General features: G+C 39.4%; 1 protein-coding gene and 1 long non-coding RNA gene across 2 annotated transcripts in view; both read left to right on the forward strand.

Moving 5' to 3' along the window:
• The window catches only part of CDH13 (cadherin 13), a 749109-nt gene that overhangs the window by 238652 nt on the left and 495959 nt on the right, over positions 1 to 14498 (forward strand). Inside the window, exon 3 of the mRNA XM_030581605.1 lies at positions 988 to 1196. Coding sequence (XP_030437465.1) covers positions 988 to 1196 — 209 coding nt within the window. The remainder of the gene's footprint in view (positions 1 to 987; positions 1197 to 14498) is intronic.
• Positions 7647 to 10499, forward strand: LOC115660313. The gene is made up of 3 exons (XR_004002799.1): positions 7647 to 7738; positions 9959 to 9968; positions 10490 to 10499. It is a non-coding gene; the product is annotated as an uncharacterized LOC115660313 (long non-coding RNA).

The raw sequence follows: 14498 nt of genomic DNA on the forward strand, positions 1-14498 counted from the left end.
CCATAGTTTTATTAATGGTGGAAAACTGACAAACACAAAGAACTATATTGCTCCATTGATGGTTGCTGTTAAATACAATGCCCACACAGTGGTAACTGGGATCCTGTATTTGGGTGATAGCTGTGTTTTAAATGGCGGCTAATATATATAACTACCTTATTCACTTATAATTCTGTATAACCTAAAATAGTCACCTTCATAGATCATCAGCCCTGTATAAAAGGCTCTGAAATCAATAAATAAACCATTCTGCAAACAAAAAATCCATACTACTCACAATTAGTCTTTTGAATTACATGTCACACTGTTACAATTATGGGGAAGTTTTTTAAAAACATAAAGAGCAGGTAGGTGTTCCCTTCCCATTGACAAATCAATGGAAGTTGGCTGTCTATCTTCTATTTACAACTTTAAACAATAAAGAGGGATAGGTTTAATGTGGAATTCATACATTTAGCCAGATGTCTTGACAGTGATGTAAACTATAGTATTCTTTCTGCTACACTTTTCTATCATATAACATTTTTACAATAGAATACAAAAACAACCAATTCCAGTCATGAAGGCAACATACTGGTTACCTTTAACTGTTTTGTTAGCCTTAAAGACTCTAGAGGTCCAGAACATGAACAAGTCCATGATAAGTACTCTGTAGATACCACGTAATATATGCAATTAGGTATGTATCTGCTGTTCGTGTGATCTTGATTTGAGTGATCACAATGTCCAAGACCGAAATTATTAATTCATGTCTTGGCTACCCAATTTGCCGGGTCAAAATCTTGCATCTCTCCAAAACTGCACATGCACAAGCTTGTCCATGAAGTCAGGCAAACAGAGAGCTTGATTGGAGACCATTTTGAAAATGTGCTCCATAGTTTGGAACCAGTTGTATGTGATATCTGTGGAGAAGCAAATCATGTATAAATGTTTGAAGCTTGTGTGTGTAGACCAATACTTACGTTCTTGTTGTTTGTTCTTTCCCAGTGGTGTTTGATGACTGCAAGGGGAATGACAAGTTGAACTTTGAAGTTTCTAACCCAGACTTTAAGGTGGAACCCAATGGATCTTTAGTTGCACTGAAAAATATAACTGAAGCTGGCAGAGCTTTGTTCATCCATGCCCGGTCTGCTCAGGCTGAAGATATGGCAGAAGTTCTAATTGTCGGAGGGAAAGACCATCATGGCTCTTTAAAGGTAACAAAAGACCAAAATTCACAAGAGAATGTCAAGGAGAGTTGTTATTTCAATGTAACTAACATCTTAAACACTAGACAGAGTTACTTCTTTAAAAGAGAGATATCAGACATAAGAACAGCCACACTGGGCCAGACTAGTGGTCCATCTAGCCCAGGATCTTGTCTTCTGACAGTGGCCAATGCCAGGTGCTTCAGAGGGAATGAACAGAACAGACAATCATTGAGTGATCCATTCCCTATTCGTCACTTCCAGCCTCTGGAAAGCAGAGGCTAGGGACATTCAGAGCATTGTGTTGTATGCCTGACCATCCTGGCTAATAGCTGGTAATTGACTCGTAATCCAAGTATTATTTTAATATTCAGAACTCTTGAAATCAGGTATGTTGTATGATACTGAGTCACTGCATATTTCCTAGGCATCAACAGAGAACTGATAATGCCAGTGAAGGCCAGATATTAACCAAAGAACCATTCAAACAAAACAGTCCTTCTTCAAGGAAACAGAACAGCTTTGTTGAGGGTAGCTCATAAGAGGCCGAACCGTAATAACCTTACTAGTGCAAACCAATGGGATTAGACAACCACAGTAAGGCCCTTACTGAGGGTCTGAGAAGACTTACTGTAAAGATTTAATTTAGGTCCTACGAATCCTTAACCTTCATTAGAAATCTAAGAGTGACCCAGGAATGAATTCCAGCCTATGGCTCTTTAATTTTTAATATGGATCTCCTATGTCCTAGTGTACATCAATGCCTATACCAATCATTGTGCCACATTTTGCATTGTCTCCTTTACATGCCAATGATTTTTTTCCACTTTATCCATGGAATAGTGTGTCCTTCCTATTTCACATACAATTTCAATGTAATCCTAAAATGATGGGGTAGAGGGCGGGGGAATTGATTGAAATGTTTACTTCATGTAAAACAAAATAACAAAAGAAAAACTGATGTAGCCTTCATTTCGGTGCCATGGCATTCAGCAAGTAAGCAGGCATGACAGTGACTTACAAGATAATTAAGCCTGGTACCTTTACAGACCTATAATTTAAAGGAACTCAAAGAAGCCATAATAAGGAGGGTTATAAAGAATGACTGATCCAATGTCTTATTTCAGTATTTAGGCGTTTGGCCTGGGAGCACTTTCATTATATTTCCAGCAAAAGCTATAGTGGTTTAACTTAAATCTTCCTTTAAAAAAAATGGGTTAGATGTAGGGCTAACAACGGCTGAACAAACTTTTAAAAGTCAATGGCCAAGGGAAAGGTTTTGATTTGTGTTTTAAGCTGTGTTGAATGTGAGTATAGATTGCTGGGAAAAACAAACAGCATCAGAAAGTTATAATAGCTTGAGCAGAGGTGGTTGGAACATTTTCAACTGAGGATATGTCTACACGGCAAGCAGAAACCTATGGCAATAAGTCTCGCAGCCCAGGTCTACAGACTCAGGCTTGCGCTACAATGTTTAAAATAGCTGTGTACACATTTGGGCTCAGCTTCAGAGCCTGAGCTCTAGCCCAAGCCCAAACATTTACATAGCTATTTTTAGTGCTGTAGCACGAACCTGGCAGCCTGAATCTGTAGACCCAGGCTCTCAGACTCACTGCGGTGAGCGTCTGTTGCTGGGTAGACATACCCTAAGTCACCTCAAGAGCAAGAGTGACTCTCTCACACTCTTTAGCTGGCTAGTTAAGTTCTTGTCCTGCCTGATTCAGTGTGAGGTGGGAGGAAACCTCTCTGGTCTGAAGCATGGGCTTGAATCTGAATCTCCAACATTGCAGAACAGGCTATAACACACACTCACTCATCCATTTTCTTGCAAAAACGTTCAAAACATTTGGTCCAGTGTGGAACAAAAAAAAAAATGTCAAAAACTGGAAGTTTGCCATGAAATGCTATTGTGCCTTTCAGTCAGCTCTCATTGTGAGATGAGGGATGGGCCCAGATCCAAACAGCCCTGAATGCTGCTGACAGATCTGAAGCCAATCTTCAGGGCTCAGTCCCTGTGTGAAAGTCTCTTATTCTTTATGAACTACATCCTGAAGTTCTTACTCAATTTTTATTCAGTCTTCCTGAATGAGGCAGCCCTTCCATTGTTTTCAATAGCAGCTTTCCTGTAAAGGTATGACCTCAGGATCTGAACAACTATTTTTGTGAGAAACTGGAGATTGTTTTTCTTCTCAGAGAAGAGATTGCTGGCATGGGGTATCTGTGTGCATGTTTTTGCCTTGCACTTAATTAGATCTATCAATGCACCTTGGTCCTCAACTGCTATTCTGGTGATGAGCCTCTCTTCCTCAAAGACTCCCGAGTGTATTGATTAATGCTCATCACAGGTTTAAAAGCCATCAACTTCACTCTATTCATAAATAAAGTTTGATCTGAACTCTGGCCCTGATCCTGAGCTCTGCTCTGGCCACTTTTCGCTGCTCCAGTGGAAGAAAACCAGCCTAAATCTGGCAGATCCAACTGTTGGCTGATCTCCCCTGTTGGCTGGATCCCCACAGGGTGTAGAGCTACCTGTAGTGTCTCCTATACCTGCAGCCATCAACCTTTTTATAGCTGCTGGTATAGGGGACATGACTGGCAGAAAGGGCTATGACCAGGGTTCCCATTCAAAATGATAATCCCCACATGTAGTAAGGGCATTGGCAATTTGTGGCTGCTTAACCTTGTCTTGGGGAACTATCCTGGTGTAGAGCAACATCTGGATTTGATGACAGTGGAGAGACTCTTTCCAGCCCTCCATCTTGTGTTTATTGAGCATTCCCCAATTATGTCAGAGAGTTAGTCCCAGAGCTGATGGATTAATCTAATACTTTCTAAGGAGGGTTCTATTTTGTTTTTTTAGCAAACAGTTCTGTTATTGTTTACCTATTTGAAGTCCAACACAGTCTGTTTTGTCTTTCTGTGTGTCAAATTCAAGTAGAATTTGAATATTACATTGTCCTATCTGAAGTGATTTTATGATAAATTTGAACTTAATCCTTCATGCTACAATCTCCGTGTGTCAGTATGGAAACAGCAAAACTGCTCCATCTGTGTGTGAGATGAATATTGGCTAAGAATAGCTCAGACTGGAACCTTTGCATTTTAGTACAATTCTGTAGGGTTATGATAAGCATATGCTAGAGCAGTGCTTAGCATGCAGTACTTAGTTCTGTACCTTGTTTAATTAGAGGATAAGTAGTTATTAAGTATTTCTCCACTGCCTGTTACTGCAGTTTCTCTTCTGAAAGCTTGTAACCTACATCTGTGAAATCTCATTGTTAATGGTTCTAATTACAGAATCTCAACATGTTTAGAAAAGACTGACAACAATCAACTGATACAGTGACTGGCAGTCTGGGTAACCTTAACTGTGAGCCTGAAGAGAGACTAAGTAAACTATAAACCTTAGAAAGGGTGATTGCTCCTAGTCAGAGTTGAGATGACTACTGGAAAGATTTAGAGGACGACTTCTGAGAGTACATAAAAGTTTTTGGATTCTAGTGATCTAACTCCCATTGAAGCCTGTGGAAAGACTCCAACTGTCTTCAGTGGGAGATGGATCAGGTCCTAAGTGATTCAATTAATGAGTGATTTAATTAAGTAGTTCAATTCATAGTTAAAATATCACCAGTGATTATAAAGATAATGCTTTCTTTCTTAGCGGTTCTGCTAGTTGTCTTTGAGACATATCTTGCTTATTTTAATCTTTAAGCTCTCTATTCTTTCATCCTTTTCTTCTAAACAAAACTTTTGCTTATTTTCCTATCAGAAAACGTTCTTACTCGTTAGCTCCCCAGAGGCAACAGATTCATATTAGCAAGATGGATGCTACTCTGTCTCCAGCATAATCAAGAAGATTGCCAATTAGATGTTGATTAGACTTTTTATTGACTAGTAGAGGTGGAAGAAGCAAAAATTATATTTTGATTTTCAGACCAAGTTTCCTCTGAAACTTTCTTCAGAGATTGTCTGTCTGTCTGTGTGATACATACATAAATTTGTATGTAATGGAGGGACAGGAGTGTCTGAGTTTGGGGAAGGGGTGGAATGAGGGTGGTGCAGCGGCGGGATGATGTGGTGCAGGGGTGAGGCCAGAAGTGGGAGGAAGAGGGGTCAAGTTGGTACCTATGTGCGCTATGACACTTTTGTATTTCTAGGACTGATTTTCTAAGCAAGTAGTTTTTTAAGTGATATGAAACTTAGGGGTATGCAAGACAAATCAGACTCCTGAAAGGGGTACAATAGTCTGGAAAGGTTTAGAGCCACTCCTTGCCTTTTCCATCAGGGTAGCACTTTTACGTAGGTGCTTTAATGAAGGTTAAAGCTATAAGCCCTTAGTAACAGTTTTAAAAAGTTTTAAAAAGTTTTTCCCTATGGTTTTGGTGAGGACACTTTAAAGCTGCAGCAAAAACCATGTCTGTGAGCCAGTGGATCAGAGATAAGAAGATTGCTTCTTCCCCAACTTTTTAACAAATAGAGGTGAAAGTTATATTAAGTCTTGTAAAGGAATCAACACTTTAAAAGACAAGCCTATTTGAAGAAACATCTCTTCATTTAGCACTTTTACATATGCGTTTCAATAAAAAATTAGCATGCATAAACCATCCCAGGGTTAAAATCAAGGACAAACTGTTTATAGTGATGAGAAAAGTTTCCCCCCTATGTTTTAGACTGGTCATTTTTAGCGAGGACAATTTGAAGCAGCAAGCCTTTTCAGCAAAGCCACAGTTAGCTAAAATAGCATCTGTGAGATAGTGGATCAGAGACAGCCTATCTGCAGAACACTCCACTCCTCGTCTTACAAGTGTTCAAAGTATGGGGGGAAAGTCGAGGGGTAAGGGTGTTCTTCAGACAGGCGATCTCTGAGCTTCATGCAGTCACAAAGCGATGGTTTTTATCTTTTTAAAATCAGTAAATGTTATAACAAGTATTTTATTCCTATCACAAAGTGTCTTTCAATGTCATCTCATCATTTGTTAAAACTTGAACAGCATTTAAAAAGTAGGAAAGAAGTCTGTTTGTTTGTTTTTGTTTTTAACACAAACAAAAAAACCAACAAGCAAACCTGAAGGGATGACCCCTAGAGCATTGCTAATGCAGACTATAATGCATGGATCACTGGCTAGCCTAATTAGTCTTATGTGTCTTTAAAGTGTAGAGAAAGCTCCAGCCTGTAATGTATTATTTTTAATAAAATCTATGGATCCAAAACAAAAACAGGAGCTTGTATCTGTGTCTCAGCAAATGGGTTACAAACATTTAAAAACAAAAGCATTCTGATAATGCAACAGAAAAATTCATACTTAAATCTTAAAGTCCTAAGAAAATGAAAGTTTAATATGACTTTTGCATGGATTTGTTTAAAAAGTGGAGAGGAAAATAAACTTCTCTCTGATCCACTGGGTTACAGAATAAGGGGAATATAAACTAGCTGTTACTAAGGTTCTGTGGTTTTAACTCTGATATGTTTCTGCATACTCTTTTTGTTTAAACACACCTGTAAAATGTTAAATAAAGAGATGTCTTTATATAGGCTTGTCTTTTAAAGTGTTTATTCCTTTAGAAAGGCTAATATAACTTTCACTTGTATTTGTTAAAAAGTGGGGGAAGAAACAGCCTTCTTATCTCTGATCTACTGGCTTACAAAGGCTGTTTTTGCTAACAGTGGCTTTGCTGCAAAAGTGTGCTGCTTCAGATTGTCCTCACTACAAATGACCAGTATTAGTCTAAAACATAGCGGGGGAACTTTTTTATCACTTATAAATTACTTTTATAAACAGTTTGTCCTTGATTTTAACCCTGGGATGGTTTCTGCATGCTCATTTTTTATTGACACTCATATTCAAAAATGTTAAATGGAGGGATGTTTCTTCAGATAGGCTTGTCTTTCAAAGGGGTCTTTTCTAATCCACTAATTTAGAAAGGCTGCTTCAAATTGTCCTCACTAAAAAATAACCAATGTTAGCAAAAGCATAGGAGAAAACCTTTTATTACTATAAATTACTTTGATAAACTGGTTGTCTGTGGTTTTAACCCTGGGGTGTTTCTGCATGCTCATTTTTTATTAAAACACCTATAAATAAATGTCTGTTTCTTCAAATAGGCTTGTCCTTTCAAGTGATTATAAAATAGAGCTTTATTCCTTTACAAAACTTAATTATCTTTTACTTTTGTTCAAAAGTTTAAAAAGAAACTTATCTCTTTGTTCTAGACATCTCACAGCCTTCTTTATCTCTAACTCACCATCTAACAAAGCTACTTTTGCTGCAGCTTCAAATTGTCCTCACCAAAAGCATAAGGGAAAACTTTTTAAAACTGTTTATTACTAAGGGCTTATGGCTTTAACCTTCATTAAAGCACCTATGTAAAAGTGCTACCTGATGGGAAAGATGATTGGGGTCTGTTTTTTTTTAAAGATAAGGATAAGGCAGTTAAAGAGGAGGGGAGTGTAATGAGGGGAGGGAGATGGCTCTTGTTTAAAAATCTTGGGACTATAGGATTGGTTCAGAAAAATGTATTCTATGATGCCGCTGTAGAACAGCATCTGATTGGTCGAATCTAAAGGCAGAGGTAGCTAGCCTGAGTGATTGTGAGCCTTGGGAGCTCCCTCCTGCCCCAGGAACAGTTGCAAGGGTAAGATATCACGCTCATGCTCTCTCTCTCTCTGACTCAACCATGACTCAGCCTATCTTTGCCCTTTGCAAAAGGCTTTCTTTTCCTCTTTTCTGCCATCTTGTATTTAACTCTTTTTAAATGCTCTTTTCTTAACCTGTCCTCATATTTAATATTTTAAATGATTTTCTATTAACCTACATTTATATTTTTACCATGTGCTTACTAAATAGTTTTTGCTTTATAAAATTCCCTTTTTCTGTCATGTTTTTTAACCTAACTTTATATTTAATAAACTATTTTCATTTATTTTTAAAAAAATGTTCTTTAATAACATGCCAGACTATTCCTTTAAAATCATCTCTCCTTAATAAACCTAACCAAACAATCTTTCTTCTGTTTAATAACCTTTCTTTCCTTTTTACCTCTAAACCTAACCAAAGTTTTGTTTAGAGAAAAAGGATGAAAGAATAGAGAGAGCTTAAAGATTTAAAAAAAAAAATCAACCATATGTATCAAAGCACAAGCATGGAACATTCCCCCTATTAAAACATAGAAAATAATTTAAAAAAAAATCAAAATGACCAACAGTGCCAAACTTCAACGCCAATGAGAATAGAGGGCAGGACATAAGCCCTATTTGGGATGTGGAAACCTGCCAAAAATACATAGAGATGAATACTATTGAGCAGTATACTACTGATGAGACTATTAACAGGAATGTCAATTTCTATCTGTTTTTGTACTTACGTGCCCCTCATCATCACCATAGTATGTGAACACCTCAGACATCTGTGGGTTTATTGATCATAATACATCCATGAGGGAGGAAAAGCATTATCCCCATTTTATAGATGGAACCTGAGGCACAGCATAGACTAAGTGACTCACCTCAGGTCACACAAGACACTGTGGCTGAGCTGGGCTTTGAATCCACATCTTCCAGTTCTAAGTACAGTGTCCTTTCTCTAGACTGTCCTTCCTCACCTACTTTGGTTATACTTTTAGCAAGGATGCCATGTGTACACTAGGAACTGGGCTGAAACCACAAGGAAAAATCCATTTTGTAATGGCAATGCACTTGTCTGTGTGACAAATTCTGCCCTTTTCACAGCAAAAGGAGTTATTTAGAACTTTTCTTTGCAGAAACAGAAACACTGAAAAAAATAAAAGCAAACTACCCAGAGCCTGGTTCCAAAGCAGATAAGGGGACAGGCTGATATTCACAAATTCCAGCCGAGGAAAAGCTGTACAGCATGGTGCCCAGGATTCTTCCATACACAAGGCTGAAATGATTAAATGGAAACTATCAGCCTCTCAGGACTCTTTTCAGGCACCAGATGAGAAAAGAAGAGATAAGAGGGAGGAGAGCACCCTTGGACAGCATATAATATAGGAGCAGAACTTAAAATAGCTTCTGGTGGTAGCTCAGAAAGAAGGGAATGAACTTGTTGCAGTCAAGCTGCCCTGTACCATCCACTTTAACTGACTAGCCCTGCAGTATTCTACACTGCCTGCAGTTTCCCTATGTTAAAGTTTTGGTTTTCAACATTATGGTAATATATGTCTGTTACATATAATGTTGAGGAGAGTAGAGTGAGACTCAGGAGAGCTAGGTTTTGTTCCTGGCTCAGCTGTTGTCACTTGCCCTGTGGCAAGTTACTTCACCATCTTGTTCCTCGATAGAGTGAGAATAATGATTCTTAGCCCTTTGTAAAGCACACAGCGACCTATGGTTGAAAGGTACTATATCCGAACGAGATGGCATTATGAAAGAGTACTATATTTTGGTCTGAAATCACCCAGATGAAATTCACTGGACAAGTGCAAAGTACTGCACATAGAAAGGAAAAGGAGAGACAGTGGGGAGGCAGAAGTATTGCTGAAAGGATCTGGAGGTTACAGTTGTGATGAGTCATCCCTGAATTACTTCTGAGCCTGCCCAAGCCTGATTTCTCCTCCCTGAGCCAGAGAGTATGATGAGTCACCCACAGCAATTGCCTGCAGGTCTTGTGATAGGCCCTATGCTGGTCAACCAATCCTCAGGCCAGAACCCGCTCATGTGATCCCAAGGCAAATGTATAGACTTCTAAGGGGAGCAGTTTCTCCAGTCTGCTCACCATCATTACCTGGCTGGGAATGTTCCCATTGCCTGGTAGTTCTGACACAGTGCCCGGACTCCTGCTTCAGCTCCGGCCAGCCCTTGCTCTTGCTTGTACTTCTGCTCTAGCTGGGCCTTGTCCCTACTTCAACTCTAACCCCTGCTGCTTCCACGCTAGCCAGTCCCTGCTCCAGCCTGCATCTGTGCCTGCCTCAGCCAGAGATTCTGGCAGTAGTGGGTCACAAAGTGAATGAGTCAACAATCTGGCAGTTGTGAAAAAGAGGCTAATATTATAGGGTGTATTAATAGGAGTGTCATAGGTAAGACATGGGAGGTAACTGTCCTGCTCTACTCAGCATTGGTGAGGTCTCGGCTGGAGTACTGTGTCCACTTCGGGGACCTAGCCTTCAGAAAAGCTGTGGAAAATTGGAGGAAGTCTAGAGAAAAGCAACAAAAATGATAAATCAGGTTTTCTAAGTTTTTTTTTTTTTTTTAATGAGGAAAGGTTAAAAAGTCAGCACATTATAGTCTTGAGAAAATAAGACTGAGGGAGAAGCAATCTTCAAAAGTGTTAAGGGTTGTTATAAAGAGGATGGTGACCAGTTGTTCTCAACGTCCACTGATGGTAGAACAAGAAGTAATAGGCTTAGTTTGCAGCAGCAGAGATTTTAGATTAGGAAAAGCTTTCTAACTATCTGGGTAGTTAAACTCTGGAATAGACTCCCAAGGGAAGCTGTAAAATCCCGATTGTTGGAGGTTTTTTAAGAACATGTTAGAGGAGCATGTGAGGGATGGTCTAGGTTTGCTTGGTCCAACCTCAGCATGGGGTACTGGAGTAGATGACTTCTCAAGTTCCCTTCCACCCCCACATTTCTGTAATTGACATAATCATGCCATGCATCTGTTCAAATTCAGCACATTTTTTTTGTGATTTCACTGTCTGCTCTGCCCATGTAATACCAAAAGGTTTCAAATTTTGTTTATAGCAGAGGAGAAATGCTGAAGCCCTAGACCCTAGGTACATGACTGTCTATCTTAGCACTGATGAAAAAGGATCATTTTGCAGTACAACTACTGTAGGTTATTTGAAAAACATCATAAAGTACCAACCTCTATGATATAACCAGTAATGGTTCCTATCAAGGAAGATTAGCATTTTTTCCACATCATATCAGTTTGGAGGGAAATTCCAAATGGGCTGAAAATGACTACAAGTGTATGAATTGGACTCTCATCTGAGAGATTGACAAATAGGATTGCTGATTTTCATCTTATTAGATTTTACAAGCAGCAGTTGCTTCAAAGAGGAGTATGTACAATGCTGTACTTGAGGAATATTTTTGTAGTCTTGAAATATGTAAAGTCACAGTGCTCTATTAATATTGACAATGTACTTATGAGTTCTTATGCTGATCAAAAAGATATGATGTAGAAAATTATTTCTTTTCAGAAAACTTTGAGATACTTCATATTATGACATAAAAAGGACCCATTAGATTCTCAAAAACACATCACTTGTGTTATATCCCTAACAAAAACATTTTTTATGTTGAAACTTCCCAGTAAAATAGAAACAAAAACACCAAGATTAGATGAAATGTGACATGCCATGTATTTGCTGAAACAGAATGTTTGTCATGTTCTTCCACTAATGTGCAAATCTATATGAGATTTGTTTGTATATTTTAAACTTCATCCACATGAAGCAATAGGTATATGGTATAGTATTTTGGTGTATAGCTTTTCTCCTTTTTATGGCTACCCATTGAATGATTTTAGTGAAAATCATTTTTAGTTGAGAGAACCTTCAAAACCCCTATAACTACATGATCACATTTTACATTAGGGTCCATTAATACAATATCCCATTGCCATCAGTGGATCAATCAATAATGTGTTCCAATTATTTATTTCTGTGTGTAAATGTATTAAAATCCCCATTGGAGCTCTCTGCGAGTTGTGAAATATTACACAACATAGAGCTCTCTAAATCCTCCTTAGCCACTCAAACCATTTTGAACCAAAAACCCTAGTTCCTCTGCTCCCTGAGACTGATTCAAAGTCCACTGAAGTTAATAGTTTCTCACTGACTTCAGTCAGGTTTAAATCAGACCTATGCAGGAGTTTGAGTGACTAGATACACGTAACTGTGGTTCTGAGAGATTCTCTCCTGGCTCTCAGTCCCCTCCTGGCAAGCCATTCATGGTTGACTGAAACATCCTCTTAGCAGTGTACATGAAGTAAAGAGACTGCATTGTGTACACCCTATCCCTGAGTTCCCCATCCACTCAGTTACATCACTGCATCAGCTCTCACTGGAGCTGATAGCCATGTGTAGATCTTCAGCTTTTGAGTCCATTTCCCCTGCAAATTCCTGCTGCTGAATAAATCCAGATTTCACATACATTGGTTCTGGAATATGTCCTAACAATGTACCATTTCTCTAAGAATTATCATGGTGCCAAGAGATGCAGCAGTTGCTATAGAAACAATTGCTTTTTGTATTGAATGGAAGAGTAAAGAACATGATCCACTGATTCTGATTAACTTACATTCCATCTTTGAGCAAAGTATTTCTAGTAACATCTCTCATTGTATGTGTAAATACTTAGATCAAATGTTGTTAGCCATAAGCATTAAGTTTCTTTTTCTCTGGGATTGCTCTGCCCCAAGACCCTGCTCCCAGTCTGCTCCTCCCCTGAGGCCCCACCTTCACTCTGCCACTACCCACCCTGTTCCAACCCCTCCCTCAAGGTCCCATCTGCTCACCAGTCCCTGTTCTCTGCCCTCTCTCAAGCACCTCCCTCAGTGCCAAACAGCTGATCAGTGGCAGCCACCAAATAGCTGTAGCTAGTGGGTGCTGATCACCCACTATTTTTTTCCCATGGGTGCTCCAGCCCTGAAGCACCCGTGGAATTGGTGCCAATCTTGTTTGCTAACTTTGCTCCCTTTTCTCTCAGTACACAACCTCAGCATGTAAATGAGAAGTAGTCAGTTTTTTAAGGAGATAAAAGTGGTCTTTTAGACTGGAAACATGAATAATTCACTTTGAAATTATAAGCTGTTGGCTGCACTGCATGTTCTGTGCTTTCCTAGGAGAATAATCTACATTCTGATTTTATATGAACTAGAGATATACTTATTCTAGGAGAGGGACTTTGTGCTTTTCATTAGCAAACAGAATCCAGGCAGCACGGAGTATTTTTAGTGTTAAAGGTGAAATGAAATCATTCAGAAATAAATACAAATAATTATTTAAGAGCGATGACTAGTGACAGAGTAAATGGGTAGACTGAAAAATTACAGCAAAACATATCCCAAAATAAAATATTTAAGAATCACAATTCCCTTCACTCACCAGCCAGGACCTGAGTATAGAACTTTGTGTTTCACAAGAAGAATAGATGTCATCTATGCATCTATTTCACTGTAAGAGGGGCAGCTGTTTGCTGTGCTGTTAGTATGGACATATGGTTCCTTTACAGGTGAAATGCAAAAGCCAAAATTAAGTCCCTGAACCAGATGCTCTGTTTCTCTCTTAAATATATGTAGGCCAATTCTGGGCCCACTGGAGTTGCAAAGCTGCAATTTATTTCAGTGGGAGCAAGGGTTGTTCAATGATTTACTGTTTTGGGTAAAATTCACCCCCATACAGAGGGCTGGGAAAATACCCACGCTCCATTTATGTCCCTCTGAAGCATTATCATGAGGCAGTATTGGGATCTGAGTGGAGCACAGGCCTTGTACTGCTGCTTTGCACAAGCAGGAAATCCTGCTTTATGATTTGGGATAATAACTAGCTTCTTCCCGTTTAAAGCTATGTAAAAGGCAACAGTTCACATTTAGTAGAATAGTAATAAATTATTTGTACTGCTATGAGTCCCACCTGAAAGCATTCCTTTGACATGAGGAAGACTATACCACCCTCATGTAACATTTGCCACTTCAAGGAGAGGGGGCTGTCATTCTGTGGACTGGCAGTAGCGTCTCCTTTAAGGGTCACCTGCCTGTGGATTGCAAGGAGGGTCTTGGGAGTGGGGAGAGGGTAGCACCTGAACAAGTGAGCGGGGCTCAGGTAACCATCGGCCCCTGTGCACCCAGGGAAGGATATATAAACCCTGTCCCTCCAGCCTGATCCTCTTTTCTTACCCAGTTGGAATGCAGTCGGAGTTCTTAATGTCTTATACAGCAAGGAGACAACATCCTTTCTGCAGCCCAATAACCCTTGTACAAGAGTAGGTGGTGGGGTCCCAGCAATGGGCTGGAGACCAGCTGTGGAGGGATGGTGGACCGATGGCAGATACCCACCAAGTGAAAATGATTACAGAATGGTGGTCTGCATTGTATGAATGACTGAGAAAGAACTCCTTGATGAGTTAATTTAATAGAAGTTGCAGCCTAATTAAACCCCCTCCCTAACACCTTGTCTGTCTTAGTGCACATTTGGGTGATGTGTCGAGCTGCTAAGCTTTATGACGATGTTGTGGGGAAATCTGCTCCAGAGATGTGGAGAAGATGTAAAGGAATCATTGGGGGAAATCTTTAATTTAAAATTCATTCCAGTAACTGGGGGATGTTGGAGGGAAAGCAACTGGCTA

This window comes from Gopherus evgoodei, chromosome 12 (assembly GCF_007399415.2).
Source record: "Gopherus evgoodei ecotype Sinaloan lineage chromosome 12, rGopEvg1_v1.p, whole genome shotgun sequence".
NCBI lineage: Eukaryota > Metazoa > Chordata > Testudines > Testudinidae > Gopherus > Gopherus evgoodei.